Source organism: Aplidium turbinatum, chromosome 3, assembly GCF_918807975.1.
Source record: "Aplidium turbinatum chromosome 3, kaAplTurb1.1, whole genome shotgun sequence".
NCBI classification, from domain to species: domain Eukaryota; kingdom Metazoa; phylum Chordata; class Ascidiacea; order Aplousobranchia; family Polyclinidae; genus Aplidium; species Aplidium turbinatum.
Window position 1 is genome coordinate 25,608,957 of NC_137474.1, and position 18,884 is coordinate 25,627,840.

Consider the following 18,884-nt stretch of genomic DNA (forward strand, 5'->3'; position numbering starts at 1 on the left):
ACCCTCACCACCGGCAACTCACGGCGAAGCAGACTGTGATGTCTGAAAAACGGCGTCCCACAGGGATCGGTCTAGCTCCACTTCTTTTCAACATCTACATTCTACACCCACAACCTGCCAACCACGGTCTTCGCAAAATACACTTATGCGGACGACCTGGCAATTCTCCAATCTCCAGTTCTCCACTCCACAAAGTCGTGGGAAAATCTAGAAGACACCTTGAGCCAGAGCATGAAAACTCTCTCAGCTTATCTTCAGAACCGGCGACTGAAACTCAGCGAAACCAAAACTGCAGCAGCAGCTTTCCACCTCTACAATCGGGAAGCTGATCGTGAGCTACACATTCAGAACGGAAAATCTCTGCCCTTCTGCTCCGAACCAAGATATCTTGGGGTGACACTGGACAGATCATTCACATACCACCACCGTTTGGTGTCACTGCGCAAGAAATTGACATCCCACGCTGTGCTCAGCACTCAAGCGCCTGGCAGGCTCTAGCTGGGGGGCGAGGGCTGACACTTTGCGTATAGCAACCTTAGCCCTTGTCGACTCTTCAGCAGAGTACTGTGCACCTGTTTGGTGCCGCAGTGCTCAATGCCATAACATCAACACTGCCATAAATAGTGCCCTGCACACAGTGACGCAATGCCTGCGTCTTACACCATTGGACAATCTTCCCATTCTCGCTGGCATTCAACCCGCTGAGCTTCGTCGCGAAGAAGCCACTCTGTCCCTCGGTCGACGGGCACTCAGTCTTCGAAATTAGTGTCGGCAATTGCCGACGAAGATGCATGAATGACGCATTAGCGTCTGCAATAAAAATGTTGAGGCCACACGAGCGCTTGTAAGGTTAGGGTTAGACATTCTTCTCAGTCGTTGTGGCACAGACATAGATTTGTTCCATTGCCAACACCGTGATGGAGCTCTGCGAAGCCTCTTTATGTGTCTGATTCCAGCGATGACGCGACAACCTCATACTCCGACACAGCAACCTATGATTCCGAATCCGATGGTTAGTTCTTTATCAAACAGACTTTGTGTTGCTCGCAGTATCCCAATTGTGCCAAAATTATGATAGTGTATACGTAAATCGAGGCAATCTTCTCGAAAGGAGCTATTAATTTGTTACCGGTACCTGGCTGAGCAATTAACGTTATTTATGATAATTCAACGTCGCTAGATGTCGAATTAATATAAAACAAGTTACATAAATATCTTATTGGGCATTGTTGTTATGCAATATAACCCGCCAGAAAAATTAAATCGATTTGTGCTGAATCAACCCAAAATTAAGTTACTTTTCCTCCCCCAGTGCGTTATTTAACGTGAATTACCGTAACAGCGTGCGTATCGCATTGCTCGCTTTATCGCTACTTTTGGTATTATTACATCACAACAAATCAAACAGTGCGGTCGGTCGTGATAGACTACTCTAGTATATTTTTCGCTTCTAGTTTTACATGTTTTGGTACATTTTTTTCGTAATAAACGTTCACAGCAATTGCCGAGGCAATTTCAACTTTTGTCGTTTGGCCTCAGCAACGTTTTTGTAGGGGTTTGCAGTTACAAGTTAGGGCTGTAATAGTTAAAATATCAAACGATATTGACATAAATATCGATATTGAAAAGATATCGTAATCGTATCGAAAATTCGATATATTGCCCAACACTATTGAGGATTCTAATAAATTCTAAGTTTGCATGCAGACGGCGATGCAGGATACATGTCAATATTATCTGAGCAAACATTAATAGTTCAAAAATAAATTTAATTCGCTTTTTAGTTTTAAGATCTCAGTGGTTATGTGTAAACCCCACTCATTTAAAGCTTTGATAATTTCAACTATAAAAGAAACGATATGGTGGAATATAATACAACATTCTCTAAATAAACAGAAGGCGTCGTTGGATTTGGAATTTTGTAATAATTGAGGATTCTAATATATTCTAAGTTTGCATTATGCAAATTGCATATAGACGGTGACGTAGGATACATGTCGATTTTATGTGAGCAAACATTTCAATTTAATAGTTCAAACATTTTGCGCTAAATTTCATTTCAATTTATTTTTCTTTGTCGGAATGCAAAAGAAACGATACTGTGGAATAAAATACAAAATACAATTCAAAACTGCAGCCGAATAGAGACTAGCCGGATTGGACTAGCCCAGCGGTTCTCAACCAGTGGGCCATGGCTCACTGGTAGGCCATAGAAACATTTTGAGGTGGGCCACAGACATATTTAAAAAATTGAAAGATTTATTGAAACATTTTGTTTCATTTTTGTCACTATAGTCAAGTTTACACTTGTGTGTTTGTTTAGTAACAATGAATGATACCGCTGTTTTTAGTTACAAAATGGCAATCATCATTCTAATTATTGCAACACACAGTTTTACATCAACTCCGTTTTACAACACTTTATGATGTAATAGACTAGTTTGTGGGTCATTCCATTATATTTCCGGTCAAAATTAGAGGAAATGCCACCCACACTCTCCGATTTGGTTGATTTGGCATATGTGAGAGATGGCAACTCACTGAGCTAAAAAAAAATTTTTTTTTGAAATTGGTTGAGGGGTTTTAAAGTTACACTATTTTCAATTTTAACCGCACGGTGGCAGTATTTCAGCTCCAAAAAGTAAAAATGCCCCAATATCTGTTATACTGAAGCTAGGAAGTTGATGAAAATATGTAGAATACCATTTTAGGGGATGAGGAATCCAAATTTGCAAACAGAATATAAGAAAAACATGCAGTTTTGGAGTAATTTGATTATAAATGTTTTTTGAGGTGTATATTTTGGGGAGAAATTTGCCCATGTAGCCAAAGAAAAAAAAACATTTTTTTTGAGGGGGATGTTAAGTTGGACTTATATTTTGATAAACACACTCCAATTTTGTTGTTCCATATTGTTCCTTGCCTGGACTGGTGGTCAAAATTCTTTCTAAAATGTTGCAAATTTTAAATGCTTTTTTAACATTGTACAGTGGGGCATTCCATTTATAATCATCAAATTTTGTAACCACTAGTCACAGATTTTGCTTATTTTGACATAGTTTGTACATACTAAAAAATGATGAAAGTAGCAAAAAAAATTTTTTGAAGTATCTTCATTGGGGGCCGAGATAGAGCACTTTGAATTTTAGGCCACTAGTAGGATTTTGTGAGCACAGCCATTTTTTCATTTTGCGCCTTCATTTTTTGACAATAACCATTTACCTTGAACGATAGGTAAATGGTTAAATGAACATTTACCATGCTAGGATGAACATTTCAAATGGTAATTTAGGTTTAAAGTTTTTCTTAATTTATTTTTGATACGCTAAGTTTGGGGAAATATTTCGGAGCATTGAGAAAAAGATCCCAGAAAATTTTTTTTCAAACAAAGCAATTGAAGAATAATATTTTCACGAAATTTGATTGATGTAAGTTTTGCATAAACCAAAATATTCAACTTAGAAAATATCAACCCATACATATCAAAAAATGCAAATAATTGAAACATAACTGATGCTTTGTCACAATCTTTGCAGGGTTCAGCCATATTATGCAGGGTTCGATCTTAGCACTGGTCCTCTGGCCAATGTCTAGTGCGAGTTCTCCGCGAACCAATACGAATCGTTTCGCACTGGTCCAACTGTCCAGTGCGAAAATATCATCATATTATGTCGTTTGATTGTTTAGAGTGAGTGGTTCTCGTTTCGGAATGGCCCGTTTCGGTGAGTCCAATCCCTTAAAGGAAGATTTTTCAATTTTTTTTTTAATTATCGGGTACCGTTGCCTAATTATCATTGCCGTTTTAGGGTTAGGGGTTAGAGGTTAGGAACTCATTGAATCGGACTCACCGAATAGTAGCAGACCCTTTTCGTTTGCGCTTCTCTTCAAACAACAAAACACGTGAACAGTGCGTGTTAAACCGTAAGAAAAAGGCAACGCAACATCACGTGTTAAATCGTAAGAAAAAAGCAACCGCAACATCACGTGACGGTGTTAAACGTAAGAAAAACGAAGCTGGGGTCAAGGCTTCGGGCTGACCACGTAACAGATCTTCTGACCATCCAGCTACAGTCAGCACAAATAAAAGATTTCGACCCCAAACCTGCCATGGCAAACGATTCATCTGTGAGATCAAGAAGGCCGGACACTGGCTATGTGTTTACAATTGGCCAGACAAACACACACCGGATTCCGACTATGACCCTGTGATCGTCCCATCATCAGATTCCGATTATGACCCATCATCGGTTTCAAAAATTGAAGAAGAGCCCCAAGTAGATTGAAGACTCAACGTAGATTGAATGTCTTGCCTAGATAAACTGTTGTTACTGTTATTGCCATTGTATATCTCCATGTTATTGCCACCATTCATTATTGTCGTCTTAACCCTTTATCCTGTGACGTTTTTTGGCCAGTTGACCTGCGAACGGGGGGGGTCGGTTTGACACTAGCACTTTGAGCTCGTTTAACTCAAAAACTACGCAAGATAGATCAATCAAATTTTCACATGATGCAAATAATTTATCTGACAACACAGCATCGAAACTCTTTTGCAATTTGTTCAACAGTACAACTTGAAAAATCAAATAATTTGATGGCTGGTCATATTTTTTTATTTGACTTGAGAAATCGCTTCTTAATTAACTTATAATTGAGTGTGACGGAATAATTCTATTGTGTAGGATTTTAATCTTTTACGCGGAGACGTCGTCCACGCTTCAATGAAATCGTAATTGGCGTCCGACTTGCGTTTGCTTGTTGTTTTGCCGGAGGCATTATAAAAATGTTTTGCTTTGTTTCAACATTTGCCGAGAATGAGACAAAATCACTGCAAAAAAAACTATTTCAAGTTCTTTTTGAGCCACATGTTTATAGTCTACACTTTTTCAAACGTACTGTCATTACTTGATATTGGAACTAAATCAAGCAAATTTTTTTTCACATTCACACTGTCGAATTTGGTTATGCATGATCAAGAAACACTTTGTATTTCACAGCACATCTCAGGGAGCTATTTATGCGTTTTCAACATTGTTTCAACGTCTAGAGACGTTGAATCGATGTAAAAAGTGTCTGATTTGCTGTCTGGGTAGCGGTTGAATACAGAAAAGTAAGGTAATTGTGTCACATGGACGTCTAAAGACGTTGAATTGATGTAAAAAGTGTCTGATTTGCTGTCTGGGTAGCAGTTGAATACAGAAAAGTAAGGTAGCCTAATGGTGTCACGTGGTATTTGAACAACAACCTATCCAAAGGTAGTGACTTGCTTCGATAGGAGCTCGTTCCATTTTAGGCCATCATGCACTCCAAAAACAAAGAGCGTCTAAAATTCCTGAATGATAAACTATGTCACGATGCATTACAAAAGTGATATGTTTCAATACTTACCAACAATGATCACTTTGAATGAAACAATTTTTCAAACAGTTGTAATAAAATGCAGTGGTAATAATCGTTTAGTCAAATCGTGTTGGTAGGCTATAGAAGAGGTCGTTTGCACAATGCCAAATGGAACTCCCGTTCTGCGTGACAAACTCAAAGTCGTGACATAACGATACGAAAAATGGATACATTCAGCAAGATATCAAATCTTGCAAAAAAAAACTTTTTCAGGCTGAGTGCTATTGTCGTACAAAAACAAAAAATCTCTAAAGTTTTGACTTTTTCCTTGGACAAACTTGAAGGTTATTGATATTTTAAAAATGCACTTTTGTGTCTAAATGATTAAAATGTTTTTTTTTCATGTTGTTAACTAGATTTGCAAAATAACGTTTTCTACATTTTTTTTTCTAATTTGTTGGACATGCATTTTGTGTCGTTATTTATTACGCATTAGAAGATTACTTTCTTTTCAAATTTTGAAATAGCATTTTAGATGCAGTTTGCGGTTGATGGCGTTACTGCAAAAGCCATCTTTTGTAATTGACACACACCCAAAAACAAAAGGCGCATAAACTACTGCTGGCTGATAGACCACGTCACTATACATCATACAATACATCATATATAACATATTTCCCTTCTTTTGTCATTATGCATTTTGTGTAACAAGTGATTGCTGTTCCCAATGTGCAAACATTTTGATAAAAAGTAATCAAGTTTTGGCCACAGCTTTCTGGTCCATTTAGGCTACTATAGTAGTACTATGGTCAATCAACTCACGTTGCAAATAACTTATCGAGTCGGCATTCCTGGGTAGGCTCACACTGAAGTTGTTTTGTGTAAAGTCTTGCTTGTGAAAAACTCGAGGTAAAAACACATAGTTTTTAAAAAAAAAAGTTTGAACAGGTTTCATCTGATAGAAACTATAATTGATAGCCTATCATCGCGAAGGATCAAATAGCTGCGATAAAAATCGTTCTTTCGTGTTTTCTAATTAGTTTTATGAGACAAAGGAAACGATCCGCATAAGAAATAATTCAATTCAACATATTTCCCTTCTTTTGTCAGATATGCATTTTGTGTAACAATGCTTTAGAAAAATTGCTGAGTATGGTATAGCGTTTGAGATGCAGTCAGAGAATGCAACTTTATGGTTGAAGGCGTTATTACAAAAGCCAATCTTTTGTCACGGAAATGTATTCGAAAACAAAAAGTCACAAAAGCGGCTGACTGATAGATTGCGTTACAAAACGTTATAAAAACGAGGCATTGAGTTCAGATTCTTTCAACCCAACAAACAACTTCGCTCCAAATGACACAAACGTCCAAATTTATGGAGAAAAAGATATAGGCTAGGGTGGTCCTCAAATGTACAGTAAAAATTTAAAGTTGAAAAAGTTTGGTTCTTACCCTCTCATTTGGTTCCTTTTCACTAAAAAACAGTTCACTAAAAGTTTGAAGTATTTTGATAAAGGTTTAGAGGTGCCACATGACTAGTGAAAATTGACAAAAATACGAAAATTTTGTCAAAATAGGTAAACCGCCTAAATAAATGTCTTAAAAACAAAACCTCAGCAATATACAATGCACTGCAGATAAAAACGAAGAAAAATAGGCAACAATCTTTCCAAATCTGGCAGTAGCAACTACTCCAGTCTGTTGTGGGCTATAAAACATGCTGTAATGATACGCTGAATATGTTTATAAGTTAGATCGCACCCACCTAGAGGGGACACATTTACGGGTCCCTATATCAAAATATAGTTCAGTCTGTGGACTTTATGTGCTTCTCAATATTCTTTTTATTGCAATTTGGAAGATTACATCAGTGCTGCTCTACAACTTGCAGAATATACTGCATTTGATCTTCATCTTTTGTCAGCAAATTATTAAAATTTTGCATCAATGCAACACCTCTTTCAGCAAAATCGTTGATCACATGAAAACCACTAACAATGCTTTTCACTCTCATAACTTATCCAAATCCCATGCTACAACTGCCAGCTTTAGAAAGTCAGATGGCAAATCCAGAATCTGGAACAATCGCATGGCATTGGATGTGACAAAGTCTGATCAATCTTTTGAAAAGACATCATCTGGCAATGAAGACATACGCTTTAATGATGGACTATTCATACATTATGGGTCAAGCCAAAAACCATAATAAACACCATAATCAAAAAATGCAAGGCCAATGAGTTCTGAACTTATATACGTACCAAAAGTGTCTTGAGAATGTTTTCATTGCTTCTTTGGCTACCACTGAATCATGTTGCTGATATTCCTTTAGTCTCTTTAACAGTTGCAGATCATTCCATGGGGCGCACAAGCACATTGTTAGAGAAGCAGTAAACGAAGATTAGGAGAATATGCAATGCATATGCACATTGCAATACAAGAAAGAAGTATACTTCTAACATAGTTTTAACCATACACTGGCCTCGAAACAACTTTTCTTTTCCAGCGGCCAAATGTGTCCGACTGAAGCAAGCTGTTCGGCGGCCAATCACATGCTCATGGCGGCCATTGGAACTTTGACACGCATCAACATACAGTCTTAAAATTAGTACATTTTTACTTCAGCAGAAACGTTGCCAAGGCCAAACGACAAAAGTTGAAATTGCCTCAGCAATTGCTGTGAACGTTTATTACGAAACAATTCTACCAAAACCTGTAAAACGAGAAGCGAAAAATATAGCCTACTGTACTAGAGTAGGCTAGTCTATCACGACCGCACTGTTTGATTTATTGTGATGTAACATGGCCACCTGGAGATCCGCCTGATTTGTCACGTTTTGCAGATTTTGATTACGGCTACTGCTAGTGCTTTACTGATATACTTTGAGATGTTTTTCCTTTTTGCGGTTTCCTAATGACATAAAAGCTTTTTGTTGCCTTGGGGAAGCAGCAGCGAATGAAAAAAAGTAAGTTGAAAAACGTTAAATCAGACTGTTATTGAAAAATTAATAGTCTGACTAAAATCTTCGAAATCAAATTTTCTTTGTTTTTCAACATGTTAGGATGTTAAAACCTATTGTGTCATCTGGGGAAAGGAGAAAAGAAAGCGTAAAAATCTAATTTTTAGAAAAATGTATGTAAACGTTCACCCAAAGTTAGAAAAACCGGGAAATTTCTGCAAAATGTGACAAATCAGGCCGTATCTTTAGGTGGCCATGGATGTAATAATACCAAAAGTAGCGATAAAGCGAGCAACAAGATACGCACGCCGCACGCTGTTATAGTAATTCACGTTAAATAACTCACGGGAGAAAAGTAAGTTAATTTTGGGTTGATTCAACGTTCGAGTCAGCATAAATCGATTTAATTTTCCCGGCCGGTTATATTGCGTAACAACAATGCCCAATAAGAAATTTACGTTTATTTTACATCAATTCGACATCTAGCAACGTTGAATTGATAAAATATTGTGAATTGCTCAACCAGGTATTAGTAACAAATTAATAGCTCCCTGCGAGAAGATTGCCTCGATTTACGTATAGGCTACACTAACATAATTTTACTGCGCACTACACAAAGTCTGTTTGACATAGAACTAGCTGTCAGCATCGGAATCATCAGATGCTATATCGGAGCATGAGGTTGTCGCATCATCACTGGAATCAGACACATCAAGAGGCTCATCGCTTGGCTGCAAATCTACACCGTCTTCGCCGTTCGCAATAAAGCGTCCACGTTTTGCGGCTTTCGGGCTTTGATACCAATCCACACGCCTCTTTCTTTTTCGTAGAGCTCCATCAGGGTGTTGACTATTGACTAAGGAACAAGTCTATGGCTGTGCCATAACGACTGGGGGGAATGTCTAACCCCAACTTTACAAGCGCTCGTGTGGCCTTGGCATTTTTATTGCCGACGTTAATGCGCCATTCATGCATCTGCGTTGGCAATTGCCGGCGCTAATTTCGAAGACTGAATATATCGCATCAATAAAGTGTATTGTGATGTCACTTGCATTCTGCTTATGTCAGACATCAGCTGCTTGGTCAATCAATAATGCTAACAGTTCAAGCATAGACAGGGTGTATTGTGATTTATCGGGTACTTTGACTGCTTTCTAATCCTTTGTGATTATAAATGGCAAAGTACCGTACTTTATTCACATGGCGGACATGGACATTATCACGGACATTATGGCGGACAAATACAGCCGATGGAATAACGAGACCCGGCGGACAAAATGTCGGTTTTAGTAGGTTAATCGCGGCCATTGCCGCGATGGCCGCCTTCAGTTGCGAGGCCTGATACATAACTGGTAACATAGTATAACATTTTAACCTAATACTGCTTTTAACATAAAAATGAAAGTTTGTTTGAAACCACATCGCTTGTTATTGTTCAAATCAAACCGCATTCTGAACAGCCAAATCTTAAATGCATGTATAGCACTAGCAGTGGCCATCTATCTTGCCTGATGAAGGGCGCCAGGAAACGAAACCGAATGTCATGGTGCTCCATTTAAGAATTATAATTCAAGGAACTCTTGAGTCTTGATAGTCATCTCTTGATTGAGTTTTTTCCAACTAATCTTCGCAAAAACTAATGATCTCATCAGCACAGCAGAAGTCATCATTTTCTAAGGTGACATAACAATCTTTGTCAAAACTATCCCACTTTGCTTTAAATCTCTTGAAAAAAATAATATCCAGTCCAGATGATGGCCCAAGACATGTTAAGAGCGCTCTTTGCAACACAAGTTCTAGAATATGGTAACAGTAAGCCAAATGGAGCAAGTCCTTGTTTAATTCTTTTGGAATCAAGATACAAGCACCAGACTTAACATATCAGTGTTGCTGGATGTCGTGTCAAAGCACATTGCTCTTATATACATTGTCAACAACACCCCAATCTTTAATACATACCATTACTCCAAGCAATTTAAAGTAGTCATTACAGTGACAATTACTGGTAACCGTTCACTTTTTTTTGCTACCAGTTATATCTGGAAGGAGTTTTCCATCCCAGTAAACTGTAAGTATAGAGTCATGAACAAATTCATCTCTAATTTTTATAGTGATATCTTGCCGATGAAGGACTCTTGCCCTACATATTGATGAGCGATTGAGGGCTATTTCATGAAGGTTACATCCCAAACTGCTAGCTGTTGCAGCTAAAACAAATGTCGCTCTCCGATCACTTAGGGCAGTCCGATCTAAAGCAGATGATAAAGCCTTGTTCATGATTTTTTGAGGCCTCTTTTTTTGGAGTTGATGATTTTCTGTATGGATAACATCATCATTAATCGCCAATACAAAGTCTTTACTACCCATTTTACCTTGCCGATCTGGCAATCTTTGTATCACCAACAACTGTTTATCTTGTTCACTGTTCATGATGGAAAGAGCATCTTCATGTGCAATGTCAAATAGTCCTAAAATTTCATCTTTAAATTTGTTTTCTTTTTCAATTTGTAGTTTGGATCTTCTTTTGAAACCTTTTTGCAATGATTTCCATTTCTGAAACAGCCTATTATTTCTACTGCCCACTGAACTTAACATATTTGCTTGACAACAAAAAGACCAACTTTCTTAGCCAAATAGTGAACAAGTGCCACTGCTATGCCTTGTATTGATACTAAATATACTCATGGAAAGCTGAGGAATAGAAGCCACATGGTTTTATCATGCTGTGCAATGTTTGATTTTAACCTTATTTTCAGTTTTTTTTGCATTTTCTCAAAATTAAAGCAGTTAGAGCATACTTTCCTCTTGAGTACAGATATGAATATAGTTGCTTTGCATCTTTTGACACCAAGCACAGTTCTCTACCTCATCTGGTTCTGGAGTTATGTAAATTTGAGCAAAAATTCCCCGCAACCCCCCAGCTTGATTTTCAAGTTCATTGTGGCACCCCTAAACGTAGTCCAATGGGTCTCAATTTTATAGCCTATAGGTTTAGTTTTTAGTCATTTGGAGACTTTTTAAAGGGTAAGACATAGCAATTTCAAAAAATCGATTTTGGGGACCACCCTAATATAGGCCTACACCGTTTTGTGAAAATAAGCTTTTGAAGACCAACATTTGAATGAAAAGTTTGAATTTATTGAGTTTGTCCTAATAGTGTTTTTGCTGAGATATATCAAAACTTTTAAATCCTAGTAGAGAAAAAATAATTTTGTAATCTCTCGAGCAACTGCAAAACTACCATTTAGGTAAAGATTCAATGCTGATACAATATGCACAATGTTTGTCAAAGCACAGTAATTTAGCTGCGCGTGTTTTTCCACAAAAGCCAAGCAGTTTAGATAGTCTGTGTCAAGTTCTTTTCAGTATCCATTAATCTCTCGTTTTGATAAAACATTTTCACAACATCCATAAATATTCATGTGAATATAAGTGTACAGGTACATGCAAAAGTTTATTGGCGGGACAAGAACGCACTCCTTGCTTTCCGACAAGAAATCAAGAAACTTACCACACCAGTCTGTTTGTTTTATGAGATAAACAGAGTTTTGTCAAGAATTTTCCTACTGCTTCTTGTTATAAGTTAGAAACAAAATGTGTTGGTCACAGAAAACAACATAAAATTACATTTTTTCAGCATAGCTTATCGGATGCTCTCTGATAATTTCAAAGAAACTCAGATGTAAAAGATTAATCAAAGCAACTCAAAACTCGAGTTTGCAAACAAAAGGCGGAATCATTACGGTTGAATGCTTTACAACAAAGCCAACTAACAAAGCCAACTTTACAACTAGCTAAAATATCAGAGTATGTTATGAAAATCATGTAATATCTTTAAAATTATAGACAATAGCAGGCCTCGAAATTCACGGCGGACACGGCGGTCATGTCCGCCGTCACAGCATGTGATGTCCGCGGGAAGTACCATTTAGATCGGTCATATTTGTCCGCCGAGAAATAACACAGGAACTAGCGATACAAATCGTCATTGCATAGCACGAATGTCGAACAATTGTTGCGACTTGCGAGAATATAATTTCCCGCGCATTCTAGCGCGCATCTAGAAAATGTGAATACTGTATCCCTTAGCTTCCATTCAAGCAGGAAAACTTTCGATTTTTAAGTTGCTTCAACGATTGATGACATCGAATCAATGTAACAAAGGTGAATTCTTCGTTAAGAATCAATAGGAGTACGGTACGATTTTTCTACAGCAATCACGCGCAACTTAGTTCAAGTCTTTACGTCACAATGTCTGGCTTTGATCTCCGAGTAATATTGATAAGCCAAGGTTGGTTACAAAATTAGATTATACGAGTAGGCTATTACAGCAAGATGCAGCAAAATTTGTTAAGTTTTGGTATTACAGTAAGTTAAAAAAGGTCAGGGAAAATTCACTTTCGCTCACATGACACGCACAAATAAACCTAAAGAAAAAATCCTAGTGAAACTTTGCACAGCAGAAAATAGTAGCTTTAGTGTAGAAGTTTTCGGACTCGTGTCCAGAGCATTGTGACGCAAGAAGCTACACAACCTCGTTCGGTGGAAGTTAATCAGATATGCGGCATATTAAGCAGCTACACGGCGCTTTGACTCTTCAAACGCACATCGTTGGTTTTCTCAAATGGCGAAGAATTATCAAGATAAACTGATTAAGCATGACGATCGACGCTAAAACTCGTGTGTCCGCCGTGAGACTTAATTTGTCCGCCGAGATAGCTGCTCAGACCGGACACGTTTGTCCGCCGTTAACAAAAACGAATTTCGAGGCCTGCAATAGCAACGTCATTTAAAGTGGAATAAATACTTGAATAATTTTTAGGAAAAGTCAAGAAATTTCAAAGCTGTGGATCGCGTAGTTCTTTAATGATATTGCTTTGAAAAGTACCAAGTCCCCACCGACCCCCCCCCCCCCACAGGAAATAGGGTTAAGGTGGTTTTCCCTGGGTTGGCCTCGTGCTTCCCACGACAATCTTGTTTTTTTCAGTAAACGGGATGGACCAGTGCGATCTCGTGCAGACCAGTGCAAATGGTGAGCCACTGGTCCGGTTGGCCAGTGCAAAAAAAAGTTAAGGTCGAACCCTGTTATGGTCCATTTCTTTAAGAATTGTTTTATGTGTCAAACTACCAATGTTTTATTATTCAGCTGATATCACACAACTAGTCTGATCAAGATTTTACTACCGTTTCTTATCAAACCAGCACCTGCACCCTTATCATTTCTGAAATAACTTTTCATTGAAGTAGAAAACTGTTTTATTATTCAGCAGGAAAGGAGTTGTTAAACAGTTTGGTTTGGAAAAGACGATATATGCTGGATGCCACCCACTTCTGCACTTTTGAAACTAACTCCACCTTCTACATCCAATGGTAGAAGTTACACTTTTAGCTCGCAAGAACTGAACAAACTTGAAATTCTTTTTAACTAGACTGATGTGCAATTTGGTGTATTTTTTATTACTTGATGCTCACTCAATAATTTCTAAGCTGTACCTATGGGATTTAATTATACTTTTAACTTTTTTGATCATATGGATTGAAACAAATCACTGTCAGATGACAGACATTGCAATTTGCTGTTTCAAAAATGCCAAAATTTCATGTCAAAGAAATTGGAATTTTGCCAAACTGAGTATCAGTTTTAACCTGCAGTCCCTCTCAAAAAACACATGGAACAACTAAAATAGTTCATCATAAAGACATAACATGAACAGGTAAATAATTTCAGAAATTTTTTTTTAGTTTGGTCATGGCTACATGGCCAAAGCACCCCCAAAGTTATCTCTCCCAAAATTTTTGAAACGTTGTTTTCATCTATAAATGATATCTTTTCATCAATTTTGAGTGGAAATTCAGATTCCTTGCCCCCAAAAATGGTATTCAACATTTTTTAGCTATAAATTACGAGATACAGACGAAATCGGTTAATCGAATCACCTATTTGCCAGACGTTTTGATACGATTACACGATTGATTCATTTAACCAATTTACTAAAAAAAAAGGTTTATTGTGAATGGGCATAATTGTTAGGAAGATGTCTGTGCTGACTAGGCTGCAACGCACATTACAACTGATGCTTCCTACAACTGTTTACAATTCTGGTTAAACTTTAAAGAGTTTACTAGTTCTGTGTTACGTAACACTATGCTGTATGTTTCAGCCAGCAAAACTGGTCCTTTTTACATTGATTTATTATCTGCAGACGTTGAAACAATGTAAAAAAGACCAGCTTTGCTGACTTGGCTGAGCAGGTATGATCAAAGCATTTTTCTGCAAACTGCGGCAATCGGACTTCTTTTAATCTCACCGATATCTGTGACGTCACAACGCGAACTTTGACGTTGACGTTTTTGATTCAAGCGTGCTATTTTTAGCTCGTACCAGCTGTGTCGTTTTGAGTATGGAACGTGGCCTACGAAAATAGTGGTATGGTAGAAAAACACGGCTCACACACATTGTTTTAAAATCGCAAAGTTTTTTTCAAGTCTTTTGCGCTATCTGGTAAAATAATTAATTTGCAATGTTCTTCAACTGAACGAAACTGCACAAATGAAATTATGCACTGCATTTCACAACAGTACGCCACTTTTTTTCAGCAATTTAAAAAAAATTCTCCAAACCTTTCTGGTAAAAACTTTTAAACATGCTTTCCAACCTTTGAGGTATATAACGTTTTAATTTTTTTTTTTTAACCAAGGAAATTTCCTTAACCGATAAGCTTTGTAAAACACACATATTGCCGAAATCATATATGCAACTTTGCAACTGAAGGGACTTTGGCACGGAGCGGAACAGAAAAAAGACTTCAAAAAAATATTTCAATTTGGGGCGAAATTGCCCCAATTTTTGGGTCATTTTTGACCCACTGTACCTCAAAGGGTTAAACCGAAATAATTTGTCCATGTCCATTCCTTGGAAGGCCAGTCGCCGACGGATGACATCAAAAGCATTTAAACTTCTTTAGTGTGATTATTCCTTTTGTGTGCTCTTCTGTTTTAATGAAGCCCAGCTGTGCGAAAATTGGTTCTTTGTAGTGCGATGTCTAGCACATAAGATTATGGCCTGGGATTACAGACACTTGTCTTTGTTTTGAGCGCATGCGTCTGTCTCACCTTTGCTTCATTTCGCCTTTGAACATTGCAGACAATAATGCGAAGCAAAAAAGAGACATTCTCTTTTCACTAACGGGTATAATTATACGATTAAATGAATGAAGTATGCAAACTAGAAGCAAATCCTGATGCTTTTATCCGACTTATTCTTTTAAGTGGTATGCGCTTAACCGATGTTTTACTTAACATCAGATTGGATTTGGGATTTCAGGTTTTGATTCAAATAAACGATTGATACGTTTAAGCAGTATACTATTAACCGATTTCATCTGTATTAGCAAAATTTGAATGTCAGGTGGTGAATTTCAAACCCCCACAACTTCTAAACCACTTGGTCAATTTCAAAAAAATTTTTTTTGGTGTGCTCAGTTAATGATTGTGAACTTACTGCCAAAGTATGAAACATTTTCAAGAGTATTGTTTTTTTAAGACCTGAAATATAATGAAATGACCCTTGTGGTTACAATTAGAATTAGGCCATCTTTAAAAGGGGTTAGTCATATAGTTAGTAGTTAGTCATCCCTCATTGAGGCCATCAAAACTGAAACTTCACCTGGAAAAAGTTCATCCAAATTACAAGGATGAAGATGTAAACTTTTTTTAACAAAAAGAAGATAGTGTGAAGCGTCAGCGCCTGGATTCAACAAGGGGGATTCCAGCAACATTCTCTTTCAAACGATAGCGTACTGTAGCCCACAGCAGAGATTTGTCTCACTATATAAAAGAGCAGTTAGGCCTAATTACAGAAATAAAAAATCACACTTCGCATTCTTCTCAATTCAACTTGATGAAACTACCAACATTCCATCTTGGTCCCGCTCTTATTGTTTTGCAGATACATCTCAGAAAAAGACACTTTCTCATTTTGCTCTGCATTAGAGACCAATACGAGAGCTGTTGAGGTGATGGAAAGATTGGCCGCGTTTTTTAACCAAAAGGACTCAGCTGGGAAAATGTTTGAGTTATATGCACTGATGGTGCTCCTGCCATATTAGGAGCTGGAAGTGGCCTACTACCTTAGTTTTTAGTCGTTCAACTCATACCGTCTCAATGCATCGCATCGTACAGACAAGCCCTTGCATCGAAACCTCTTTCAGAATCTCTTCAAAATGTTCTCAACACAGTTATCAAGGCGGTAAGCTTTGTAAAGAATGGAGGATTAAGCATACAACTATTCAGAAAATTATGCTCGGAGATGAATGCTGAACACTTAAATTTACTTTACTAACCTCGGGTCCGTTGGCTGTTCAAGGGCAATGTTTTAGCAAAAGTTTTTGAACTACGGGAGGAATTAAAAGAATTTCTGAATATACAGGAAAAGTACGAATTGGAATCTTGCTTTAGGGATAGTACCTTCATGTCCAAACTTGCGTATCTAATTGATATTTTTGACCAATTGAATTTGACCTAACTTCGTAGCTTAAATCTCAAGCTAGCTTAAATAGCTAGCTAGCTAGCAAACGTAGCTTAAATCTCAAGCTACGAAGGAATACAACTGTAGCCTACTTGACTTTATCGACGCTTTAAATACGTTTGTGCAAATGCTTGAAAACTGGAAACGAAAAGCTGAGAAGGAAAATTTTGCAATGTTTGAAACTCCTTTCATCTGTGGTTGAAGATAACTTGTCTGAAATGTAGCAGCATCTTGTTAATTTCCGAAAAGCAGTTTTAAACTACTTTCCTGAAATATCTGCTGTTGATTTAGAGCTGGTGAGAAACCCCTTTGCAAACTAAATAAAAAAGTTTTTGATGACTTAGAAGATGAGCTAATTGACTTGAGAAACGACTCTACTTGTAAAGACATGTTTGAGACCTTATCAATCTGCATGTTTTGGGCAAGGGTGTGTGCTTCTTATCAGAGTATCGGCAAAGAATGTATAAAAATGCTGCTGCCTTGCAGCAGTACGTGTTTATGTGAAGCAGGGTTTCTACTTTGGTGCAGATGAAAACGAAGGCTCGGAAACGACTTGAAGTGGAAGATGGTAGCCTAGTTGTTGACCGCAATCTTTAACCCTTCCAGAAATTGAAATGTTGTTTAATAATGTTCATTGTTCAGGAGCAAGAATCTCATTAATGGTCGGTTGAATAAATAATCTGTTTTGAAATATGTTATGCCGCTTTTTGTTTATAAACCTTTTTGTAGTTTTTTCCTTACATAAAAACTGAATGGGCCACAGAACTTTTATGCAAACAAAAATGGGCCATGAAAGAAAAAAGGTTGAGAACCACTGGACTAGCCGAATCCGACTGTAGCCGAATAGGGAACTAGCCGAATCGGAATAGCCAAAATGGGCCATTCCGGGTAAAAGAATAGACCATCACTCCCTCAGCCCCAGAGGCCTCACATGACGACAACGATCTTGATGTCATCACCTTCTGAAACCTGTTTGCTTCTTTGGTCTATTGGTGTGGTTCCTTGTGCTGTCAACTGAGCTACGGTATATATACACTGTTTTGTTTAACTGACTGAGTGCAACAAGGGCCCAACTGTTGGAGTTAAACCCTTCTTGAAATCAATGGAAACTTTAATAATAATAATAATGCTTGTTTTTTTATAGCGTTGTATTCATTGCAGGTATGTGTTGCTCATCAGCACTTTACAAAGCAGACAGTGTCAACATTGAAGGGATATTTTTCATATTTAGACTTGAAAACATTTGGCTGATTTTCAGAAATGATTTAGAAGACACTAAATGTAATAGGAAAAACACAAAAAGTGCAATTTCAAAAAAAGTGGAATTGGGCCTTTTTTGAATTCACATATTCAATTAATATTTCGAATGAAGATTGATCTCAATGAAAATGTTTTTTTTTACATAACAACTATAGGCCTCCGACCTCCAGCACTAGCTGGTCAACAAACTTAAAGGAATTATATGCTCATTAACTATGAAATGTTAACAGAAACATTTAGAGCAAACAATGCTTACCTATGTCTTCATCAGAAGCATACATTGTCAAAAAGCTGTTTCTTGGATGATACCATACAACACAAAAAAAAATCACAACACTATAAACTGAACTGACCTAAATTTCAAAGTTCTGTCAATGAGTACCATACTTGGCTGAATTAAAAAGAAACTATGCTTAAGTTCAGTAATAGACTCAGATAAGCAAAAGCTATTAAGTAGGTCGAGCAGTTCATTTCATATTATTTCCACTAAACTTTAAGTAACTTTCAGGCACCTCTTGTTAAAATAAAATGGAAGTAAATCAATAGATGGAAGTAGCTAAGGAAGTGGTTCCCAAACTGTGGTATGCAAACAGGGCCTCCGAGAGAAGTCAGCAGTGGTCGGGAAACAATACGAAAAATGGGCCCCATAATAATAATTTTTAGCAAATATACAACTAATTTGTATCTTGTGTTGCATGTTCGTATGAAGCTGAAATTAGTCTACTTTCCTCAGCATGAAAAGAACTTCGTTCAATGTAAAAATCATCAATAATAATCACTGGACACTGGATTACACT

General features: G+C 37.4%; 1 protein-coding gene across 1 annotated transcript in view; it reads right to left on the reverse strand.

The window, feature by feature from the left end:
- Positions 1 to 18,474, reverse strand: part of LOC145766195 (DNA-directed RNA polymerase II subunit RPB2) — a 71,004-nt gene extending 52,530 nt beyond the window's left edge. Inside the window, exon 1 of the mRNA XM_082577858.1 lies at positions 18,344 to 18,474. Within this exon, the coding sequence (XP_082433984.1) occupies positions 18,344 to 18,368 (25 nt within the window). The 5' untranslated portion in view covers positions 18,369 to 18,474. The remainder of the gene's footprint in view (positions 1 to 18,343) is intronic.
- Between the last annotated feature and the right edge of the window lie 410 nt (positions 18,475 to 18,884).